The sequence below is a fragment of the Vidua chalybeata genome, chromosome 11 (genome assembly GCF_026979565.1).
Source record: "Vidua chalybeata isolate OUT-0048 chromosome 11, bVidCha1 merged haplotype, whole genome shotgun sequence".
NCBI classification, from domain to species: Eukaryota; Metazoa; Chordata; class Aves; order Passeriformes; family Viduidae; genus Vidua; species Vidua chalybeata.
Genome location: NC_071540.1, coordinates 1,753,002 through 1,776,071, shown reverse-complemented (window position 1 = coordinate 1,776,071; position 23,070 = coordinate 1,753,002). Strand labels below are relative to the sequence as shown.

The following is a 23,070-nucleotide window of genomic DNA, read 5'->3' as shown; positions in this document are numbered from 1 at the left end:
CCTGAGGCGCTCGGGCGGCGCTGCGGCTGCGGCGTCTCCTGAGGGGCCGGGCCGGGCGCTGCCCTCAGCCGGCGATCCCACCCCTCAGTCCGGCGATCCTTCAGTCGGGCGATCCCATCCCTCAGCCCGCAGATCCCACCCTTCAGCCCGGTGGGGCCTCCGTTGTCCTTCAGCCTGCAGATCCCATCCCTCAGCCCGGCGATCCTGTCCCTCAGCCTGGCAATCCCACCCCTCAGCCCGGCGATCCTTCCGTCCAGCAATCCCATCCCTCAGCCCAGCGGGGCCGCCGCTGTCCCTCAGCCCGGAGATCCCACCCCTCAGCCCAGCGTTCCCATCTCTGAGCCCGGCGATCCCACCCCTCAGCCCGCAGATCCCACCCCTCAGCCGGGCAGCGCTCGGCAGTGGGCACCCTCCTCGCCCTGGCGTCTGCCCGGAGCCACCCGCGCCGCCGGATCACAGGTACCTGAGCTTTGCCCCATTTCCCCCCTCGGGACTCCCCAGCCCTCCCACAGGAAAATGCAGCTGCTGTTTCATCTTTAGACTGTTGCCTTCCCCCCCCCCCCCTTTATATTTTAAATCTTTTATATGTTCTTTTCCTTTTCTATTTGGGCTGATCTGGAGTGGTTGCTAAGACTTCAAAGTGGAGCTCTGATAATGAGCTGTAAATCACACACGGCTCATCTGAGGGAGGAGGGTGCGAGGGAGCTGAACTAGACCAGCACACTCCCAAGTCCTGTTCCACAGCGCAGCGTCCTCACGGCCTCAGCTGCTGCTGTGGGGTTTGGTTTCCACAGGACGCCAACAACCCGCACTTCTCCCCTCTGGGGTTTGGTGCCTGGGTTTCGAAGGGTAAGTCCCGCCGAGGCTGGCTGGTCTACTGACCGTGCCAGCCATGTGCTCTAGCGCTGCTGAGCGCACACATTGACAGATCTGCACTTCTCCAGGAGTGGTTTCTGAGGTTTGAGGCGATGTTACTGGGTTATTTTCCATAACTGATGGAGAAGAGTTTTATATGCAACATTTGCCCGATGTTTATTGAAGCAAATCTAATTGCTTATCTTTCCACCTTGCCCTGTGATGCAGCAACAGAGGGTGAGCTATTTGCATCTCATTAATGTAGGCTGGCTTATAAATACGATTTTGTGTACCTTCTGTAGGTTGCAAAAGTAAAAAAGATCCAGGTAAGGCCAGGATGTGTCCTTGTATACATACAGTTTTAAACCCTTTGTGCTTCCTCTATTGTATAATTGTATAAACATGTATTAAATTAAACTCTTCTGAAATGCAAGTAGCTCCAGAGCAAACTCATTTTTACAGCCTTCCTTTTGTTTGGGTGGTTTTTGTTTTTGCTCCAGAGCAAACTCATTTTTACAGCCTTCCTTTTGTTTGGGTGGTTTTTGTTTTTTCTTAGGCTGGCGGGGTGGTGGCAGTAGTGTGATAAACTGTGGTAACTTATTTGTTCATCAAAAGAATTGGAATATTAAAGGAGGAAAAATAAAAATTAAAGTATAAGGGACTAGCCTTATACTAGCTTGTAGCAACTGCTACAAACCGCAAGGCTATAGATATATTGCAAAACCGCAAGATTACAAGTATGATTAATCACCATATAGGGAGCTTTTTGTAGCTTTTTTTTCAGACACAGGCTAAGGATGTCGGGGGATGGCCGGAGCTGATTATGAAATCAGCGACCACCAGGCAACGGCTAGCGGACTAGACAACGTAGGAGTGCTCCGGGTACGCCCATCACTGTCCGGAGCCGATTGTGAAATCAGCGATCACCTGCCTCGACACAACGCAGAAACGGCGCAGAGAGATGCTCAAGCTACGCACACCGCTATCGCAAAAGACACGAATGAAGAAACCTCCAAGAAACTATAAAAAGAAACTGAATAAGGGAGTGGGGTGTGGGGCACTGCAGTGTGGGACACTGCAGGAGGGGCGGTTTGGAGACCCCTACCCACCCAGCGCTGTTTTGCTTGCTACTGCTTGCTGTAATTAATAAAATGCTAATTGACCTTAAAAAGGCTGAATCAAATTATTCGCCTCAATTTATCACAATTTGGTGCCGTGACTCGGATAAAGGAAATCCGGGAGGGAGGCCCCACTAGGGTGAGGCGCCCCACCGCCTTTTGCGGTGGCCCTAAGGGGGGGCTTCCTCCTTGGGCCTTTACCGACGAACCTAAAACTCAGTAGCAAGCAAAGTTACCCCCGTTAATCTTTGTGCACGAAGAACCGCGGAAGAGTGAACACGCAGGAAGCGTAAGTAGCCCCCGGTGGGTGGTGGGCCTCTTTTCCTGGTGGGTGGTGGGCCTCCTTTTTCCAGGGTTGATTCAAACCTGCTGGATTGAGGGATTAATATTCTAAGAGCATCCAGGGTTGATTCAAACCTGCTGGATTGAGGGACTAATGTTCCTAGAGCATCCAGGGTTGGGGGACGTAGGAGGGGGGGAGCTGCACCCCCCTCGGTGTCTAGTTACCCTCGGTGGGGAGGCTCCTGGGTTAGGAGGAGAGCAAGCGGGCCTAACCCAGACGCGGAGGTGGACTGCGTCAAAGTTCCTGGGGCGGGGGATCCCCGGAGAAACTTCCCCAAGTTTCGGCTTACTAATTTAGTATAAGTGTATGTGCTCGGTGGGCCCCGTACAAGCGGGCTCCGGAATGCGTGTGCGTGTGAAAAAGACGGTGGGCCCCGTACAAGCGGGCTCCAGAGTGCATGTGAAAGGGACAAAGCCTCGACCCTGGAAACGGGGTCTTTAAGAGTCGTTTAGGGGTGTGTAGTCCCGGGGTGATTGAGGTGAATAAGAAGACACACAGGGCGAAGCCCCGGTCGAGAAACAGAGGCGCCGGAAAGACGTGAGTAGTCCGGTCCGCTCGGTCGCTCGGTCAGGGGTGGGAGTCCTGGAGTGCAGCGAATGCGAATGTGTGTGTGAGAGGGGAACTGGCAGCTCAGATTCCCCATGTGAGTGTGGACCCCATAGTAGGGCGTTTCCCATGTCTGGCGACGGAGTGGGCCACGAATTGGGGGAAGCGACTGTCGTATTGTTTGTGTTGAGTGTGAGAAGGCACTCTAGAAGATGGGTCAGAGAAAAAGTAAATCTGCTGAACCCATGGGTGGGAGAATCTCAGTAAAACTTCCACTAGGCTTAATGGTAGAGTATTGGGATGCCTTTCCTTCTAGAAAAGGAAAATATAAGGTTAAAATGATCCATTATTGTATGGAAATTTGGAGAGGTAAACAAATAAGGGGAGACCAACTATATTGGCCCGTATTTGGGTCGTTTGAGGATTGGATCTGTCAAGCTCTAAATATATATGTTAACTCCAAAGAGCCCTTTAACCAAGAGGAGAGCGAATATGCAGCTCTTTGGATAGTGGGAGAGATTGAAGAAAGCTTTCCAGTTGTATTCAGGGGTGGACCCCAATACCCCAGAGGGTGAGACACTTTTGAAGGTGCATTTTGTGGTCGATTCTTGGGTGGACATTCGGAAGAAGTTGGAGAGGTTGGAGGGATGGCAGGCGAGAGGATTGGATGAGTTGTTGTGAGAGGCTCAAAAGGTGTGTGTTGGGAGAGAGGATGAGAGTTTTAAAAAGCAGTCTGGAATCGTGTTAGCAGCAGTGGGGGGGGGGACAACAGAATCCCCAAAGGGGAACTGGAGGTCAGTCCAGAGGTCGGACTGACGTCCAGCGAAGTTGGTTTGAAGGGAAGTCGAGAGTTGGTTTGAAGGGAAGTCGAGAGGTGGAGAGAGCATTGTCTGTTTCTATTGTGGGAAGAAGGGACACATGAGGAGAGAGTGTCGGCAGAAGATTGCTGATGAGGAACAGTTCAAAGAAGATTAGGGGGGTCGGGGGCTCTATCTGCTGGGGACAAGAGAAAGAACAGAGCCCCTGGTAAAATTAAAAATAGGTCCCCAGCAACGAGAATATGAGTTCCTTGTGGACTCAGGGGCGGAGAGATCAACCGTCCAGACCCTTCCCCAAGGGTGTAAGGTTTCACCTGAAATAATACAGGTGACTGGGGCCAAAGGGGAACCCTTTGGAGTACCTGTAATTAAGGATGTACTCTTAGAAAGTGATTCTAAATTAGGAATTGGGTCATTTTTACTAGTTCCAGAAGCAGATTATAATCTATTAGGGAGAGATTTGATGGTCGAGTTGGGGATAGGGATAGAGGCAAAAAAAAGGGAGAACTAACAGTAAAACTATATCCTCTCTGGGTTGAAGACAAGAAAAAGATTAACCCAGAAGTTTGGTATACCCCCGACAGTGTGGGGAAATTAAATGTTGAACCCTTTGAGGTAACTATCAGGAACCCAGAAATCCCTGTCAGGATTCGGCAATATCCCATACCCAAAGAGGGGAGGGAAGGACTAAAAACAGAAATAAAGAGACTTTTGGAAAAGGGACTTTTAGAACCCTGCATGTCCCCTTTCAATACCCCCATTCTGCCAGTAAAGAAACCGAATGGCAGTTACAGATTGGTGCATGACTTGCGGGAGATCAATAAAAGAACAGTTGAAAGATTCCCGGTCGTAGCCAATCCACATACTATTTTAAGCCAACTTGGCCCAGAAAACCAGTGGTATAGTGTAATAGATCTTAAAGATGCTTTTTGGGCCTGTCCCCTTAAGGAAACTTCTAGAGATTATTTTGCTTTTGAATGGGAAGACCCAGATATACATAGAAAACAACAATTGAGGTGGACAGTCCTTCCCCAGGGGTTTACCGAATCCCCAAATTTGTTTGGGCAAGCTCTGGAACAAATATTGGCAGAATATTCACAGGGGGAGGGGATTGTGCTTCTACAATACGTAGATGATTTATTAATTGCAGGGAAAGAAGAAGAAAAAGTAAGGGAAGAAACTATAAAACTCCTAAATGATTTAAGCCTTAAGGGACTTAAAGTTTCAAAGTCGAAATTACAATTCGTGGAAGAGGAAGTTAAGTACCTCGGACACTGGCTGACTCAGGGGACTAAGAAATTGGATACTGATAGAGTCCAAGGAATACTTTCCCTGGAAGTTCCAAAAACTAAAAGGCAGGTTCGACAGTTACTGGGACTTTTTGGGTATTGCAGACAATGGATTGAAAATTTTAGTGGGAAAGTTAAATTTCTGTATGAAAAATTAACAACAGACAGGCTATTAAAATGGAGCTCCGAGGATGAGACCCGGTTAAAATCATTAAAAACTGAATTGGTCAATGCCCCGGTTCTCAGCCTCCCGGATCTAAAAAGACCATTCTTTTTATTCATTAATGTCAATGAAGGGGTGGCGTACGGGGTGTTAGCCCAGGAATGGGCTGGAGGAAAAAAAACAGTGCCATATCTTTCAAAGCTTCTCGACCCTGTTAGCCGAGGGTGGCCTGCCTGTTTGCAATCGATAGTGGCTGCTGCCCCTTTGGTAGAAGAAGCAGGAAAGATAACTTTTGGGAGTGAACTGAAGGTTTTATCTCCTCATAACATTCGTGGAGTACTACAACAAAAAGCGGATAAATGGATAACAGATGCCAGACTCCTAAAGTATGAAGGCATCCTAATTTCTTCTCCTAGGTTAAGTATTGAAACCACAAGCTTACAAAATCCAGCCCAGTTTCTATATGGGGAACCAGTTGTGGGACTAACTCATGATTGTCTTTTGCAAATAGAGGAACAAACAAAAATAAGACCAGACCTCAAAGAGGAGGAATTAGAGGAAGGATATCGATATTATGTAGATGGGTCCTCTCGGGTCCTTGAAGGGAAAAGGAAATCTGGGTATGCTATTGTGGATGGGAAGATTTTTAAGAAAATAGAATCTGGTCCTCTTAGCCCCAGCTGGTCAGCACAAGCATGTGAATTGTATGCAGTACTCAGAGCTTTAGAACTACTAAAAGGAAAAGTTGGGACCATTTCTACTGATTCAAAATATGCTTATGGGGTGGTTCATACATTTGGTAAAATCTGGGAAGAAAGGGGTCTTATCAATTCACAGGGAAGGGGGTTGATACATGGGGAATTAATTCTGAAAGTGCTCCAGGCCTTGAGAGGTCCAGAAAGAATAGCTATTGTTCATGTAAAAGGACATCAAGTGGGGATGGGAAGCTCAGTACGGGGAAATAACTTAGCCGACCAGGAGGCGAGAAAGGCAGCTCTAATGAATTTAAAACCATATAAGGGGGGGGGTCACACAAAGGGAAGATTGCTCCACTTGTGGAGCTGACTTAGAGGAAGAACCATGTTGGGCTTGTTGGGATGCATACGGGATTGATTCAATACAGTGTGCCTGTGATAACCCCCAAGACAAACATTGCCGGTTCCATGGACCCATTAACCATGTGTTAGCCTTCACGGTACAGGAAAAACAAAAATTAAACCAAATGGGGGTGAAGGAAAAAGAGGGAGGCAAGTGGATACTACCGGATGGGCGGGAGGTACTCCCAAAAGGAATGGCAATAAGGGTCCTGCAAGCAATTCATGAGAAAACCCACTGGGGAACACAAGCCCTGGTTGACCAATTTGCAATTAAATATATGTGCATAGGGATCTATAACCTTGCAAAACAGGTAACCCAACAATGTTTAACCTGTCAAAGAATAAATAAACAACAATTAAGAGAAAGACCAATGGGCGGAAGGGAACTGGCACAACGACCCTTTTCACATATACAAATCGATTTTACAGAATTACCAAAAGTGGGGAGGTATAAATATTTATTGGTACTGGTAGACCACTTAACCCATTACATGGAAGCTTATCCTACGGCCCGAGCTACTTCGAACACTGTGGTAAAAGTATTATTAGAGCAAATTATCCCCCGGTATGGATTAATTGAGTGTTTAGACTCAGACCGGGGACCCCATTTCACCTCTAAAATTGCAAAAGATGTCCTGACAGCTTTGGGAACTCAATGGAAATATCACACCCCATGGCATCCACAGAGCTCGGGGAGGGTGGAAAGGATGAATGGAGAAATAAAAAAACAACTCACAAAGTTAATGCTGGAAACAAAAATGTCATGGGTTAAGTGCCTACCTCTTGCCTTATTGAACATTCGAACTCAACCCCGAACTGATGTGGGAATCTCCCCATTTGAAATGCTATTTGGAATGCCTTATGATATGGAAGCCCCCACAGATCACCCTGCCTTAAAGATTCTCATATTAAATTTTACATCACCCAAATTATGAGCAGAAGGCAGAAATTGAGAAAGAAAGGAGTGCTGGCACAGAGACCACCTCTGGACATAACAATCCATAAGATAAAACCAGGGGATCAAGTACTTATTAAATCTTGGAAGGAAGATTCCTTAACCCCATGCTGGGACAGTCCCTTTCTTGTTTTGCTTACCACAGAAACGGCAGTCAGGACGGCCGAAAAGGGGTGGACTCACGCCAGCCGAGTGAAAGGCCCGGTTGCTACAAATAACCAGTGGAGAGTGACTAGCCAGCCTGGGAAGCTGAAAGTGACTCTTAAGAAAAACTAATGAACTCTGTGGACATTATCCAAATCAACCAAAAGCGGGAGCAAAAAGGGATACAATTACAAACTAGCTGAAGACTATATAGTGATATTGTAATAGGAAAGTTGTGGAGATTGTTATTCTTTTGTGTGCTTTAGACTCTATAGTGATTTGTAATAGGAAAATTGTGGAGATTGTTATTCTTTTGTGTGCTTTAGACTCTATAGTGATTTGTAATAAGGAAGGTTGTGGAGATCGTTATCCTTTTGTAAAATTTGCCAAGAACGGTGGTGGGTCCATTGCCAGAGGGGAAGACCACCAATTGAGGTTTGTACTGATTGCTAAAAACTCAGCGAAAACTAATTGGAACTGTACTAAGGATAGGAGAATTGGAAAATCGGTGGGTCAGTTTTGGATCTGAGTGGTGGGAAATATTTACCAAGGGAATATACCCTGAGTATTTTTGTTTACTAACGAGCCCACTCCATTTGCTGCTCAGATAATAAAAGGGTGTTGTCAAAAGGAACTGAAGGGGATTCCTTGCAACCCACTTCTGGTCAAAGATAAGAACTGGGAACAGTACAAGGCTAGGCAGGAGCGGAAAAGGGGACGCTCAGGCGAGTACTGCTGCTGCCGAGAAGATGGTTTACCTCGCGGCTCGAAGCACCCGAGTCGGCGAGCGAGGCAGAGAGGAAAAGGCCAAGCCCCCTCTAAGTGGAACAATGCTGAAATGCTCCAACTATTGCCAGCCGAGTACTAGGATCCCTCAAAGGACCAGTCTAAGTGCCTCCGAAACACCAAGGGAGCAGCAAGCCCAAAAGGGGAAAGCAGGATGTTACAAAACAAAAACAAGGCTAGGACTCCACCCTTATTGGCAAATTATTAGCCTTCTATTGCTTTGTCCTAATGGTGTTTCTGGTCAAGACAATGCTGAATGGCTGTGGTCCCAAGCCTTTACCCAATACACTGGATCTATGGGAAGCCAGCCTGATTTAGAAGGTTTAAATTTAACAACTCTAGTCATGCACGATAACCAGATATATACTAAGCAGGAGTGGAAAAGACAAGAGGGGTGGTCACTTCAAGGAACCATAGGAGAGGAAATTAAGATAGGGTGTCGAATGATTAACGGGACTACCTACAATAAAGTTATCCAAATCAGTGTAGATAATCACAAGCATTCGAAGGTATGCAATCATCCAAGTGAATTAGACTGTTGGTATAACTTCACATTAAGACAAACTGTTGACGTGGTTTGCCTCTGGGCCCACAACACCATTGGGTTGTCTTTCAAATTTACAATAAACGCCATGGCCAAGCCTTTTACAAACCACTCCAGCATTCAAGTACACACCAAAAATATACCATTCAATCTTGAACCCAAGGTTTATGAAATCGGCCCATATGTCATAAGAAATACGGGTCAACAAAAACTGCTCTTTAACCCAGAATGGTCCCTTAAACATGTTGAACTGTTAATGCAAACTAATATCTCGGCAGTTCAGCCAGCCTGCTCTCCCTTCCTAAGGTCATCCTTCGAAGGATGGACAAAGTGGCTACAAAAACAAGTACATCTCCGAGGTAGAATGCGAAGGGATTTAACCGGGATGTTAGGAACCGGATTGGGGGTTTTGAATGGGATCGACTCTGAGATATTAATGAACAAATTAGCTACAGCAACTAACGATCTGACAAAATTAAAACAGCCTTTACAGTCTTCTCTACTGGCACTAGGAGATAATCAGTGGCAAGTCTCAGAGGTACTGCCAAGATGGAGAGATATTGAGGATCACGACCATGACTTATTGGTAGACATGTTACAAGTGGCACAAGAGAACATATCTTTAGCCCTTAGTTGTATACAAGCACAATTATGGATACAATCAACAGCAGCTTTAATCATAAGAGAAGGAAGTGAGGGGGTGTTTCCAACTGAAGTACGAAGGGTCGTCTGGGACAATGCCACAGACTTTGAGAGGGATTCCCAATCTTGGTGGACCTTGGTAAATTTTACCTATAATCCCACCACTAACACTGCTACTGCCTTTGTGCTCACTATACGGAATGCCATAATTCACACTATACACCCTATTGTTGCCTTAGGAATAAGTCATGAAAAGTCAGTATTATACCCCTCAGAACATAGGGTATGGGCCTGGAAAAACCGAGGGAAATGGCAAACCATTAACCTAGAACCTTGCATTGCTTGGGAACAGCAGGGATTTATCTGTGAGACTAATTTAATTAGCACTCAAGACGTATGCCTTGACACTGACCAAGGCATTTGCCACTTTGAAATCCGCCCAGATCCCAACCCACGAACTGTATTAGTGTATATAGGTAATGGCTGCGTGTGTTTAAGGACTGTGTGTGCTGTTATAGAAATTGATAAGAACAAGGTCTCCTTATTTACTAGAAATCATTCCAATTTCTGTATTTGCAACTTTATCAAAGTTACTGGGTGCGACTTTAACTACTCAGCACCAGTTGTATCCCACCAATTAATAAAATCAAACTACACAACATACAACAAATTACCACCCACACCCATTGGAATGAATTCAACCCTGGTTAAACAATTAATGAAACACCAAGATCTAATCAAAATTATAGAAGAAATTCACAAGAATGGGCAGAAAACTCTCGTGACTGTCCATCATGATATAACTGAAATAAACAGAGTCCTGCAGAGAGTAAAAAAGGATGCAAGTCATAACTGGTGGGATGCACTATTCGGATGGTCACCAGCTGCAACTGGGATCATGAACACTTTAAGTCACCCCATTATAGTTTTACTAATTCTAGTCGCTATAAGTTCAATAATGTCCATTTTAACACTCATATGGAATTGGAGGATGTTGCAACGTGTGGCTACTTTGACTTCACTCTTTAGAACTCATGGAATCCTGCTGAAAGAAAACTGTCCTGAGGTAGAAGACACTTTACTCCTAGCATACGAAGCAGCAAAATGATTTGATGAACAAAATGGTAAAAGAGAAAATGGGGGATTGTGATAAACTGTGGTAACTTATTTGTTCATCAAAAGAATTGGAATATTAAAGGAGGAAAAATAAAAATTAAAGTATAAGGGACTAGCCTTATACTAGCTTGTAGCAACTGCTACAAACCGCAAGGCTATAGATATATTGCAAAACCGCAAGATTACAAGTATGATTAATCACCATATAGGGAGCTTTTTGTAGCTTTTTTTTCAGACACAGACTAAGAATGTCGGGGGATGGCCGGAGCTGATTATGAAATCAGCGACCACCAGGCAATGGCCACCGGACTAGACAACGTAGGAGTGCTCTGGGTACGCCCATCACTGTCCGGAGCCGATTGTGAAATCAGCGATCACCTGCCTCGACACAACGCAGAAACGGCGCAGAGAGATGCTCAAGCTACGCACACCGCTATCGCAAAAGACACGAATGAAGAAACCTCCAAGAAACTATAAAAAGAAACTGAATAAGGGAGTGGGGTGTGGGGCACTGCAGTGTGGGACACTGCAGGAGGGGCGGTTTGGAGACCCCTACCCACCCAGCGCTGTTTTGCTTGCTACTGCTTGCTGTAATTAATAAAATGCTAATTGACCTTAAAAAGGCTGAATCAAATTATTCGCCTCAATTTATCACAGTAGGACAAAAAGAGGTGAGAAAGGCTTGCAAGCTTTTCCTTGTTGTGGCAGGGTTGGATTTGCAGGAAAATGAAATGCATGTCTGTTCTCACTTCTGAAAGGCTGCAGGGAGATGAACTCTCTCAATTCTCCCTCTCTAACAGAAGCAGCAAAGGAATGGGAGCGATCAGTAACTCCGAAGAGAAAGCAGAGCTGGCTGTCTTCATTAAGATGCCAATGATTCTGCTTCGAGCCTTTGCTCCACTTTGAGAAGGAAAACGAATCCATTATTAAGCTGGATTCAGCACTGATTTAAAGTTTCTACCTGGAGCGAAGTAATTGTTTGAGAAATTGTAATAGGTTACTGTGATGCTTGCATCACCCTTCTGTGTTTGGGACTTGGGGCATGTTTGAGGGAGCATCTTTCTGCCTCCAAAGCTGAATGTCACTCTGCTGCTCTGCTCTCAGAGGCTGCCATGTTGGGTTTGTGAAGAATCAATGCTGTGGGGTTTTGTGGGTTACATGGTTCATGTAATGTGACAATGTCTTTGGTGAATTTAAATGAGTTCTCACTGTAAGCAATATGTCTCTGTGCTCATAGCCTTTGGTTTGATCAGTACTGCCAGAACAATGCTGATGGTTTGGTGGCTCCTTGAGCAGCAGGAGGCTGAGTGTTTGATAGTGTTCACGCCCTAAGTAACATGACTTGGTCTTAGTGGCAGTTGTTGGCTGATGGCAAAGTTGGCCACTCTCTTTAGGAAAATTGGATCAGCTTTGCTGTGATCAGTGACGCAGAGCAGGGGATATTCCTTACTGACAGTGCCCCTCAGTAATAACATGGAATGACCTGATTTCTGCAGAATGTCCACCTTCAGATGATGATAACCTGGTAGTTAGAAATGCAGGGTTATTATAAAATACTGTATTTCCAAAGGAAAACTTTGCCATACAAGAATACACTAAACTGTGTGTGTGAGAGATGACAGAGTAAAAGCAGAAAACTGGAAAAAGTGCATTTTAGAAGAATGATGTCATTGATACTGCACATATTACAAACACTGCTAATCTGAACAGAATTTAAAACACTTTTTCCTTGCTGTTGTAGAACAAGAACAGAGATAAAACAAAAATGAACACTCAAGAGGTGCAGGTAAATCAGTGTGGTAAGATATCTAATATAACTTGTCATTATAGTGGGCATCAGTTTTACAAAGTTTTAGTAGACTGTGATAGGCCTGTTGTGGGGTGGTGAGCAGTTGGGAAAACGTGCTTTTTCCTGGTTGCCACATTTTGGATGCTGTACTGGATGCGCAAAGGGTAAATCAAATGACAAACCTACACACACAGTAAAGCACACCACCACAAAGTCACTTCTTTTTTTTTAATTTCCTAAAATTTATCCACATTTTTATTGTTTTTATTGTATTTTAACTTCTTTAAGAACCCCCAAACCTTGTAAGGGTTTACAATAAACAATACCTTCTGTCAGTGTTAGAAATAATTATCAAAGAAGTCTTTTAATTATACCCCAAAGACTAAGAAGCAGATTTTCCAAGTCTGTTTATCCACCTAGGGTTGTATGAGGATATTTTGTGTTACGTCTCCAACCACCTGATTGAGGGCTCTGCTGCTGTGGTGCGTGATTTATGTCTCCTGTAACTCAGTACCACGGAGCAGCTTTGTGCTCTTGGACTCTTTCTTTACTACTCCATCGATTTTCAACTGTATTCGCACTCTGAATATTTTAATGGCTGTGTATTATTTACACTTAATGCACCTTGCAATTGTGAATTTGATATTTAGTAGTTTACATCAGACTTACTAAGAGTTACTAGTAATTAAAGGCCAGAAATACTAAAAGGAGGTTGTTACTCTGCAAAGGAAATCATGCTCAAATAACAAACTATAGACAGAAATATTTCTCGGTTTGTTGTTTGTGGCTGAATAGAAGTGATGTAGCTCCAATTTGGCTCGCTTTTCCCCCTTTTTTTAAATACATGTGCATACTACATTTTGGACAAGTTTATTCCAATACTGACTAGATTAATATATAGAAGATAAAACAATTTTAATGAAGTTTTTTGTGTTTGCTCCTAGACTTGAAAACAGATCTAAACTTACTACTTGAATGCCTTAAATATCAGATGGACTGCCCTCTGTCTCAGAAGGAGGCTTTGATCACTATCTATTCCATTTGCCAACAAAACAGTAAGGAAGGCTTTTCCTTGGAAGCAATGCAGTCATTTATGTTCACCATGTATGCTAAGAAACTGGTGGGCACTGTAAAAATGTCTAAAGGACATAAGGTTTGAGATGTTGGAAAATCTTAGAAGCCTTTCATTTTGCAGAGAAACAAAAGCAAAAGTTTGTGTTCTTTTTTTCCTCTTGTAGGTGAAGCGAGCGAATACTTTCGAGAAATTGGTGGTTTGATGTTTATAAATGACCTTGCCAAGTCGAGTGCTCATGGCATCGTGAAGGAAGCAGCTTTATTTACATTGGGGATTATTATAGAGAGTAATGGTAATAAAAATAATAGTGTTTGTATTTCTGAGTGCACTATGGCCCCCGTCATTACTTGTGCTCGTGCTTTGTCTCAATTTTCTTTTGGTCTCACAAAATGAGACTACAGGGTTGTCAGTTGGAGCAAGGGCAATGAAGGTGCCCCAGTTGCCCTGTCCATCCCCAGATTTGATCAGTGCCTTGTTGACTTGTGCACTCAGGGTGTCTTCAAGTTACCAGACACCCGCACTCCCCCTCTCCCTCAGCAGCAAGTGTTCAATGACTCCTGGATTGTTCCAAAGCTTGCCAGGGTCCTGGTTGGTGCAGAACTCACTGCGGGGGGAAGCCCTCAGTCACTTCATAGTCCTGCCCTGTCTCCACTCCCCACATACTGGCCACAACTGAGACTTAATAATTTAGGATTATGAGTGGCTTACTTTAGGACTTAACGGTTTTCACTTTCTGTTTTCAGTGTATTGTCAGCAGACTTTGTGTACTTCTGCATTGTTTGAAGACCTCATTTTATTTTTAATTAAAAAGGATTCTGGTGTGAACTTGAAAAGAATGTCTGTTTATGTCATCTTAGTACTGGTTTCAAATAATAGTAAGTTGGGTTTTTTTCTGTCTTACAACAACACTCCTTTTCTGTTTGCCAATCTGCAGTACAAAATTTGGAACATTCAATAAGTAATGTTTTGGTGAAGTTAATTTGTAAAGATGAATGTTTGCATGTAACTGAACCTGAATTGTCAAAGTAGGTCACTGCTCACTGGGTTTTCCTTAAACAGCAGAACGTGGTTTAGTTCTAAAACTACAGTTTGCCAATGCAAACCCATAATTTCTGAGAGTGTACAGAGAGACGTAGAAAGGTTATTTACCAATATGTTGATATGATTTTGTATTTCCTTCTGGGGAGGATATGTGCTTAGGAAAGGGAATGTATGTATGTAAATTAAACTTGTTGTTAAGATTTTGTCTGCAACTGCATTTGTCTCTGGAGTCTTGTGTGTATTCTCTTTTAGAAAACGGGCAAACCTGTGTCAGAGATACAGGCTGCATCAGCCTGCTGCTGCAGTTATTCAGGTAAACAGGGTTGACATTCAAACAGACAAATAATAGACTGGTTAGCAGCTATGTTTCCTTGAGTATTTGGGACTTGTTCGCATTGTCCTTAACAGAACAACTCTCTCCACCTCTGAGAAGAACGTGTCAGATGAAAACACTGATCCCTGCTATCAGCTCTGGTCCTCAGTGTGCAGCACTCTCTGTGCCTGTGTCAACAACCCCCAGAATGGTAGGTGTTGCTCTGAAAATTGTGAAAGAACTGCAGAGATAGTCTCCGAATCGGTAACACTTTGGTTTCATTTTTACTGTTCAGCTGAAGTTTCATTTCATTGCCTTTTGATTTGGGGTCATTTGTTTTTACTTTTCCAGAAGATAATCAAAACATTTGCTGTTCGGTTTTTCCCTATGCCAAGGAGTGGCTCGAGAGTTGCACAGAGCCTGAGATAGTTCGTCCCATTTGCTCATTTCTTGGTCTCACAGTTGCAAATAACTGTAAGTGCACCTGAAGCTTACACAGTTCTGCAGTTGATAAAAGGAGGTTTAATTAGAGAGCTAAATGGTTTTTTCTTTCTTGTCAATCTCTACAAAGTCCTTTGCTGTTCTTCCAGCTTTTACTCTGACCACTGTATTCCACCATCTTTACTTACACTACGCTGTACGCAAGTCCACAAATAGCCCCAGTCTGGTTACATTTGATAGGGTCAGTAAAACTGTTTGGAGCTGTTTGGATTAAAAGTGTGTCTAAATTAAAGTCCTTATTACATGACTGAAAACAATGACTTAGGTAGAACTCAGGCATGATGTTTGCCATTTGTGTGCACATATTAGGGTCATGTTTTCCTGTAACTATTTTATATGCAGTTGCTACATTTCTTGAGATGAATGTATATCCAGCTTCTGTTGTTTAAGAAATGTAATGACTAAGACATGCACAGAAAAACTCTGATGGACTTACTTGGTGAAATGCTAAAAGAATTTGCAAACTCTGTCACTTAAATCACATTTTTTCTTTTTTCCACTAAGCATATGTGCAGAAATATTTTGCTTCTATCGGAGGCTTGGATACATTAGCCAAGGTTCTCCTTGAGCTTATGCATGATTCCTGTTTGAGTCACTCCAGCGTGAAACTTGCAGTGGTAGTAACAAAGACTCTGGATGCCTGCATTGCTAATAACTGTGAGCGGAAAGACATTTTTTATCTATGGTAATTTAAAAATGCAATTTTTAAAGTCTTGTGCTGGTGGAAAAGTCGTAGAAATGAATGCTTAAAGGCAGTTAAGTTCTGTACATCCCAGTGGATGTTGCAGTGTTTTTTAAAATTCAAAGGTGTAAGTGGGGAGTGATTCAGTTCATCTGGGGTGGATTGCTGTCCCATTGTTGCTAAAATAAACACGGTGAAATTTAAACCCTACTGAAATTTAAAAATAAGATGCTACAGCTTGTGCTGAGTAAGTAAAGCTGAGCTCTGGGCCTGGATTTGGCCAGTCAGTTTGGATCCTGGAGTTAGGCCTATGCCTGAATAATAAATTGTGTAGCTTTGGGAAGCTTTAGTAATTCAGAGGTGGAGCTGAACAAATGTGGTGTTTCTGCCCAGCACACTCTGCTCTGGTTTGCTGGCTGGGTACTGCTCTCCTGATGAGGTCTTGTGTATTCCACAGAAGGTTTGCAGAAACCTGTGATGCTGACGAGCCTGTGCTGTGGCCATGGTTGGTGTATCTCACACTTGTGCCATAAGAGCTTCAAATGGAAGTTCACAAAAGTTTAAAAGCATAAACCTGCACCAGTTCTGAGGGTAGTTTCAGGTCAGCTGGGTGTGACAGGACTAGGCCTCAGCATGGATGGACTAGCAGTGGTGTTGCCAGTGCCAGGAAGGGCTTGCCCCCTGCTCTTTTTATGGCAGATACTCTGTGTGTCAAAGCTGATCCAACTCTCTCTGGCTCCGTGCTGGAGCAGATAAAGGATGTGGAGAAACTCAGCAGGGATCTCCAAAGCTTGCACAGTGCAAAGCCCTCGTTCATCAGATCTTCTGCCTCATCTCCATGGAGCACAGAGGCTGGGAGGATGGGCAGGGCTGGATTTGGGAGCAGCACAGGAGGGATGGGGTAATCTGAGCTGTTAAAGGTGGAGCAGGGCAGGGCTGAGCAGGCCCAAGGCTTTGAGGGGTTTGTAGAGTTCCCCCAAAACCCAGCATTTTATCCTTGGATAATTCCTGTACACTCATGATCTACTTTATTTTCCTTCCAATTATTTTAACAAACAGCTGCCATGGGTGTTGTCTTGGCAAAGTATCACACTGTGTCAGAGCTGCTGAAGCTGCTGTCCAACGAGACACTGAGCACAGGAGAAAAAGTCAGTATTATTCTAACAATTGGACACTGTACTGAAGTTTGTGGTAAGATTTGCTTTTTCTTTTTCCTGTCTGTCAGCTTCTCCTAAATTCTCATACACTGACTCCTCCAGTGGTGTCACTTCATCAAGACTGGAACACGAGGGAGAGTTCTATTAAACAATACAATGTCAATGTTCAGACAAAAAGTTTTTAACAATGTTCCATCTTTAAATTTTAAAGCTTGTTAGCAGGAAGTGTCTTTAGTAGCTTTGAAAAAAGTAGACGAAATATGCAAGAATTCAGAGCTGGGCTTAGGGGTCACAGGGAATAATTAATCCCGACCTGAAAGCTACTGCAGTCCAGACGTAGCAAATGAGTTGTCTTGAGCTCTCTTTTTCATGGTCCTTGGCACATACAGCTTCTGTCCACTGCTTACAAGGCCAGTAATGTTTGTAAGAGCCAGGTAAGAGCATTGGTTTTCAAGACACAGATGCAGTAGGTAGCCCTGAAATGTTTTTGTCACGTTCCTCAGGGCTTGCCCAAGCATATCTGGTACAAATACAGCACTTCAGTCGGTATTTTGTGGCAGTGCAAGCAAAGAGAAATGGAAGTTTATTTGTACTTCTCACGTATGTCTTTCTCATGTACATTTAGATAAACCAGAAAAAGGCCTTATGTTCAAAAATTCTGGTTGGTTTTCATCTCTGAGCACCAATAACATGTTCAATAATTAGCTCAATAGGTCATAAATTTATTTTAGCAGACTTTTTTCATGAAGAATTAGTGAAACAACTTAATGGAAAATGTCTTTTGAATAGAAAAATTATTAAACCAACAGAAAAAAGGTTCCTCTTAAAATGTCAACACTGTCAAAAAAGGTTTAATTTTTTATTTCCTTTTTTACTAAGTTTAAAGAAGAAAGAACTATGCTTAGCAAGTTATCAGTTATATGAATACGTATGCGAATGAGATCACAATAAAAATGTAGCTAATTATGTAATAAATGAGGAGAAACAGATTGGCGAGACCAGGATTAAACGACTAATTTTATTTTGATAATTATAAACCTTGAGATTTTGATATTTCTGCATCTCAGGCCTCACAGAAATGTCACATATCTACTCCAAGAGCAGGTAATGGAAGAGGAGAAATACAGGAGTCATTATTCCAATGTTTTAGGCCACAACTAAATGAGCTTGGAACTCCATCGAATAAATGGTCTCAATCCTTCAGTTCTCTTACAGAAATCTGAGTTCTGGTCAAATCATCCTGTGTGATGTAAAGCTCTCCTGCTGTCACTGCAGCAGGCTCGGGTCTGTAGTGAAAACCCCTCTTTCTACAGAAACGTGCAGAAAGTTGCCAGTATTGGCTGCTAAAGTTACTGTAAGGTTAAGGTGTGTGGGGCTGAAACCAAACCTTTTCCTTTACCATGTCCTGTTCTAGAAGAAAACCAGTGTGAGCTGCTTCAGAACAATGGTCTGCCACTTATGATTCAGGTATTGACAGAATCTCAGGACGAGGAACTCATCAAAGCTGCTACTTTTGTGCTGCAGAACTGCAAACAAATGAGTAAGCTTGCTGCTGCTGCTTTAAAAATGACAGTGATTGTTTCCATCTCCGTGTTCTGCTGATTCCACAAGTGATTTTAACTGCAACAGCTTTGTAATTCTGTGTACTCCAAAAGATGTTTGTTTTCTGCACAGAAAGTTGCTTATTTGTTATCAAGAACTGACTTGGGCAAAAAAAAGAAGTAAAAATTCGAACAGTGTTGCAAAAATGTGTTTGTGAAACTTCTCCACGTAGGGCCAGTTCTTAAAGCTTTCCGATCTATAAATTGTGTGGAAAATATGAACATTGTCATTTAACACCCAGTGGATACTCTCTTCCTGGGGATGTACCACTAGAGGGAGAGAATAAACCAGGAGATAATCAAGCCTGAAATCACTGTGTCTACATTAATTTCCAATATTAAGAAATCTTGATTTTTTTTTTTCTGAAGTAGGATGTATTTCTAGGCCCCAAGTTCAGTTTTTTATTAATTATCTGTACAATACCACCCACGAAACAGAGAGACCTTGTCCTTTAATCTCTAGAGCATGGAGGGTGTGCAATTGCTAATCAAGAAAAAACAAACCTGTATCTACATTTCTGTGCTGCAAGCATAACTGAGAGGTTTGTGTGAGATTGAGGGGGTGTGTGGGAGAATGGATTGTGAGAGAATAGAGACAGTGCTGCAGGCAGTCTCACCCCTGATAAGGTGCAGCTGTGTAAAACAGGTGACCCGGGTAAGGGAAAAGGAGCACTGGAAAGCTGAAGTGCACTGACCAATGACAAGGGGGTAAAAGGGCACACAGGTGTTATGCATGGGGCAAAAGGGTATAAAGGGCTGTACTGGGGAATAATGAAGTGCTGATGCTTGAAAGCATTCATGGTGTCAGTCTTGTGTCCTCTGTCAGGGGTGTGGGGATTTGTAGTGTCCATTAATTTGGAATTGGTTTTTAAAAAAAGCAGAGGCTCATACTGGTCAAGAACCCAGAGTTAAGTCAGTGAAAAAGTCTTTTTTTTTCACAGCATCATTGTGCAAACAGTTTGTAGGAACTATAATTGCAAGTTCACCTCTTACAACTGCAGCTTGTATTTCAAGTGTGTTAGCATTTATGTATAAATCTAAGTTTTATAAAAATCGTTATTTTTCATAAAATTATTTGGGCTGGCCCTCAGCATACAAAAATATAATAAATACTTTTAAAATGTTAATTGATAAAAGATTAACTATTAATGTTGTTTCATATTTTTTAAAGCTGAACAGTTGTCTCTGAAATTATATGATAACTCATTAAATGTGAAGAATGCAGAAGAATTGGACGTACAAGTGAGAAAAAGATGTCTGCAAGACTACTGGAAGAAAGCAAAAGAAATTTTACACAGAATAAACTCAATTGAAAAACAGCAAGATGAGGTTGGCCTATTTACCAAAATAGGATAAAACTAATCACATCTTTCCAGAGTTTAAGGAGAAAGCAAAAGTAAATCCTTAAGATAATTTCATTGTGAGTAAAAAAGCCCAGGAAAAACGTTGGATTTGTGTGAAACTACAACCTGCAACATTTATCATTATTGTAGATCAGACTGAGTTACAGGTGTGCAGAGAATGGAGGCATCTGTATTGTATGAAGTATTCTAGCTTATTGTAAACCCAAATTTTCTGAGAGACAGAAAAAGAAGGTGAATTAATTTTTAATTGCTGGACATTCAAACCTATAATTTTATTATTTGCATGCATGAAATGCTCAGGGTTATATGGCTGTAGGAACTGATTTACTGATCTGTCCCAAAGGGTGGATATTATACATTCACTGGAATAAACATATAGCAGAACACCCAACATGACCAAGCCAGGGGCAGATCTCAAACTCCCTCCTCTTGCAAGAAGGAAGAGCAGCACACCTCTCAGACAAATAGAGGATAACATTTTTGGGCATGCTTTGTATGACTTCTATCTCTTCTTTCTCCTCCTAGAATGATAAAAAGAGAACTGTTTTTTTTGGGGGTTTTTTTTGGGTTTTTTTTTTTGAGAGGAACTGTCTGCACTAAATAGGAAGGTATGAATGAGCATCTTCAGCTTTTAAAGGGAAACAACTGTTCTTGTGTATCTTCCAGGAAACCCATCTTTATTAAGATTTTGATACTGCATACTTCCAGCCACTTAACACTCATTTAAAATGCTGGGATTTGAAGCAGAGAATAATTCCCACTGATCTCAGTGGAAACTTGAAGTGATCAGTGATGACTGCTCCCAAAGATCCTATTCCCCATTTTATCCCAGAATGCCCAGAAATTAACCTAAACTGACTCATTCAGTGTGGCTCTAGAATACTAGTGCTTTACATGGAGCAATATCTAGATCTGACACAGGTGCCTTTATCACCATATTTTAAGCTGTCATAAATACTTACAGAAAGACTCTTCAGAAAGTGCCAAAGTAAAGTCAGTAGTTGAAGTGACATCTCTTTTGAAAATCAGTGCAACTTCCTTGTAACTGAGGGTTTTAGTGTGCTTTTCTTGGTTGTATAATTAGCTGCAAATTGCCATTTAAGTCCTCTCCCCTCCCCTCCCCTCCCCTCCAAAATGTGTTAGTAGTAGAGGTAGATAATGACTGAAGGAGAGGTGGAACGACAAGGATTTTTTTCTCCCTTCTTTTCAAATTAATACATATTACATATAAAATAATAATTAATTATGTTACTGGGCTGACAGGTTGGTATGCTCTAGTTTAATCCACTGACAGTCTGGTTTTCCTTTCAAACATGAAGGATAATTTATTTTTTTATCTCTTTCAGGACATTATTGAGACTGGTAGAACAATGAAAGCTCTGCTTTCAAAAATGAAAGACAAGAAACCAAGGATGGTAAAAGTCGTAAGGTACAAGGATATAGCCACTAACTAACATATTCAACTCATTTGGGTGAATAGTCAGTGTATGCTGACAGGTGCTTATTTGGCTTGACGTTTGGGAGGGGAGGAAGCAAATGCAGGAGGTAATCCTTATCCAGCTGCTGAAAAATTAAGTGTTTCTTAAACTGGGAAATTTACCCGTGCACTACCATCTTCACTGCTCAAATTCATAAAAACAAGGTTTTATGGCTCTTCCCATGTAGTCCATAAAGTCTGATGGATTCCCTATTTCTTACTTTATGTTTGAAGGAAATTCATCTCTTTCCGTAGGTTTTCTAACACCACCTCAGTTGCCTCAATACTAGAATGACAACACTCAGAAAATTTCTTAATATCCTCAATATTTCTTAATAGTTTCCAGAATCTAAGAGTCTGTCAGCACTGGGAAGGTGACTTCAGGTAGCATTCTCGATCTGCTTTTAGTAGATCTCTAAAAGGAAATTTTGTGGAATGTCCCTTGTGTCTCTTAAGTAACCGCAATGCTTTATGAAAACAGTTGCTTTAAGCATCAGTTATTCAGACAGTCCTTCTAGTGACTCTCCAGGAGCTTCTCAGTTTCTTCTGAAATGCACAGGCAAACCAAGAATAGATGTAATTTTGCAGAAGAAATTGTCCTTTTCTCCCTCCCTCCCACCCGACTAAAATCATTATCAGCCACTTGGACATGCTTCCCCCACTGTGCTATTCTAGTGTCCTGAGACATTGCTGCATGGAAGGGGAAAGATCAGAGACACAGGATTGAAGGGAACTGAATACAAAGTCGAGCCACTTGGACATAAAGAATGAACCTAGATCAGAGCCTTTGCTTCTCCCTCCACTATGAGGCTGAACACTACTTTTTTCTGTGCAATAGATCTCACTGTTTTAATTAAAGTGCCTGATTTTAGATGCTTATGGGGAGACATGGCAGAATGGAAGTCTACAACTTCGAGCAAGACGTATTTTAAAAACCAACCTTCTCTGCTCTGCCTTACAGCCTGCTCGTTAAAAGGACACATCAGAGTCCAAGTTACAGACCAGACTGGAAGTATCATGTTTTTCTTGTATTTTTTTTCTGTATTTTCCAAAACACAGTCCTGCAATTTCACTTCAGGCAGCACATCTGACAGCTGGCACCTAAGTTTCACGAAGGCCAAGAGAAATGGGGAGAAACTACATAAAAAGCTAATGACCAGCTATGCTATCCTGAGACCTCATGACCACCTTCTTTTTTTCCCCTGGTTGGCCTGAGTGCAGGTTTAGCTATTTCATAGACAAATTTAACTATTGAGATAGCAGAAACAGAATCAAACCTTAACTGTATTTTGCTTTGCTTTGACCCTAGAGGGCATTTGTTTTGACTCCGTATTATTAAACTTGCCTTGTTTCCAAACTGAAAAGTCCTACTGAATCACAGTTCATCTACTTCCACTCAAGTAAAATCTCACTCCTTTTCTCCTCTCCCAGGACTAACTCATAACTAGGTTTTAAACAATTATTTTGTTAATAAGAATCATTCTCTTAACACCTTAATTATATTACTGACTCATGAGAATGGTTTGGATTCTAACCTCTGTCATCAATTTACAGCTCATATTCTTAAGGAAGCACCCTGAAAGAGATGATGCCCATTACTCTTAGCTCAAGTATGTGCTGAAAACCACCTGTGCACTTAAAGCTACTTACACCA

The 23,070-nt window shown here is 42.5% G+C and overlaps 2 protein-coding genes across 2 annotated transcripts in view; both read left to right on the top strand.

The window, feature by feature from the left end:
• The window catches only part of LOC128793524 (uncharacterized), a 64,599-nt gene extending 53,540 nt beyond the window's left edge, over positions 1–11,059 (top strand). The window contains exon 2 of the mRNA XM_053952785.1: positions 7,816–11,059. Within this exon, the coding sequence (XP_053808760.1) occupies positions 8,078–10,408 (2,331 nt within the window). The 5' untranslated portion in view covers positions 7,816–8,077 and the 3' untranslated portion in view covers positions 10,409–11,059. The remainder of the gene's footprint in view (positions 1–7,815) is intronic.
• Positions 380–22,517, top strand: LOC128793527 (telomere repeats-binding bouquet formation protein 1-like). The gene is made up of 14 exons (XM_053952794.1): positions 380–459; positions 12,158–12,215; positions 13,150–13,260; positions 13,444–13,572; positions 14,024–14,155; positions 14,574–14,634; positions 14,730–14,845; positions 14,986–15,108; positions 15,640–15,792; positions 16,877–17,008; positions 18,389–18,514; positions 19,747–19,904; positions 21,286–21,368; positions 22,378–22,517. The coding sequence occupies exons 2-14, from the start codon at positions 12,182–12,184 to the stop codon at positions 22,505–22,507; spliced, it is 1,488 nt and encodes a 495-aa protein (XP_053808769.1). The 5' UTR covers positions 380–459; positions 12,158–12,181; the 3' UTR covers positions 22,508–22,517.
• The last annotated feature ends 553 nt before the right edge of the window (positions 22,518–23,070 follow it).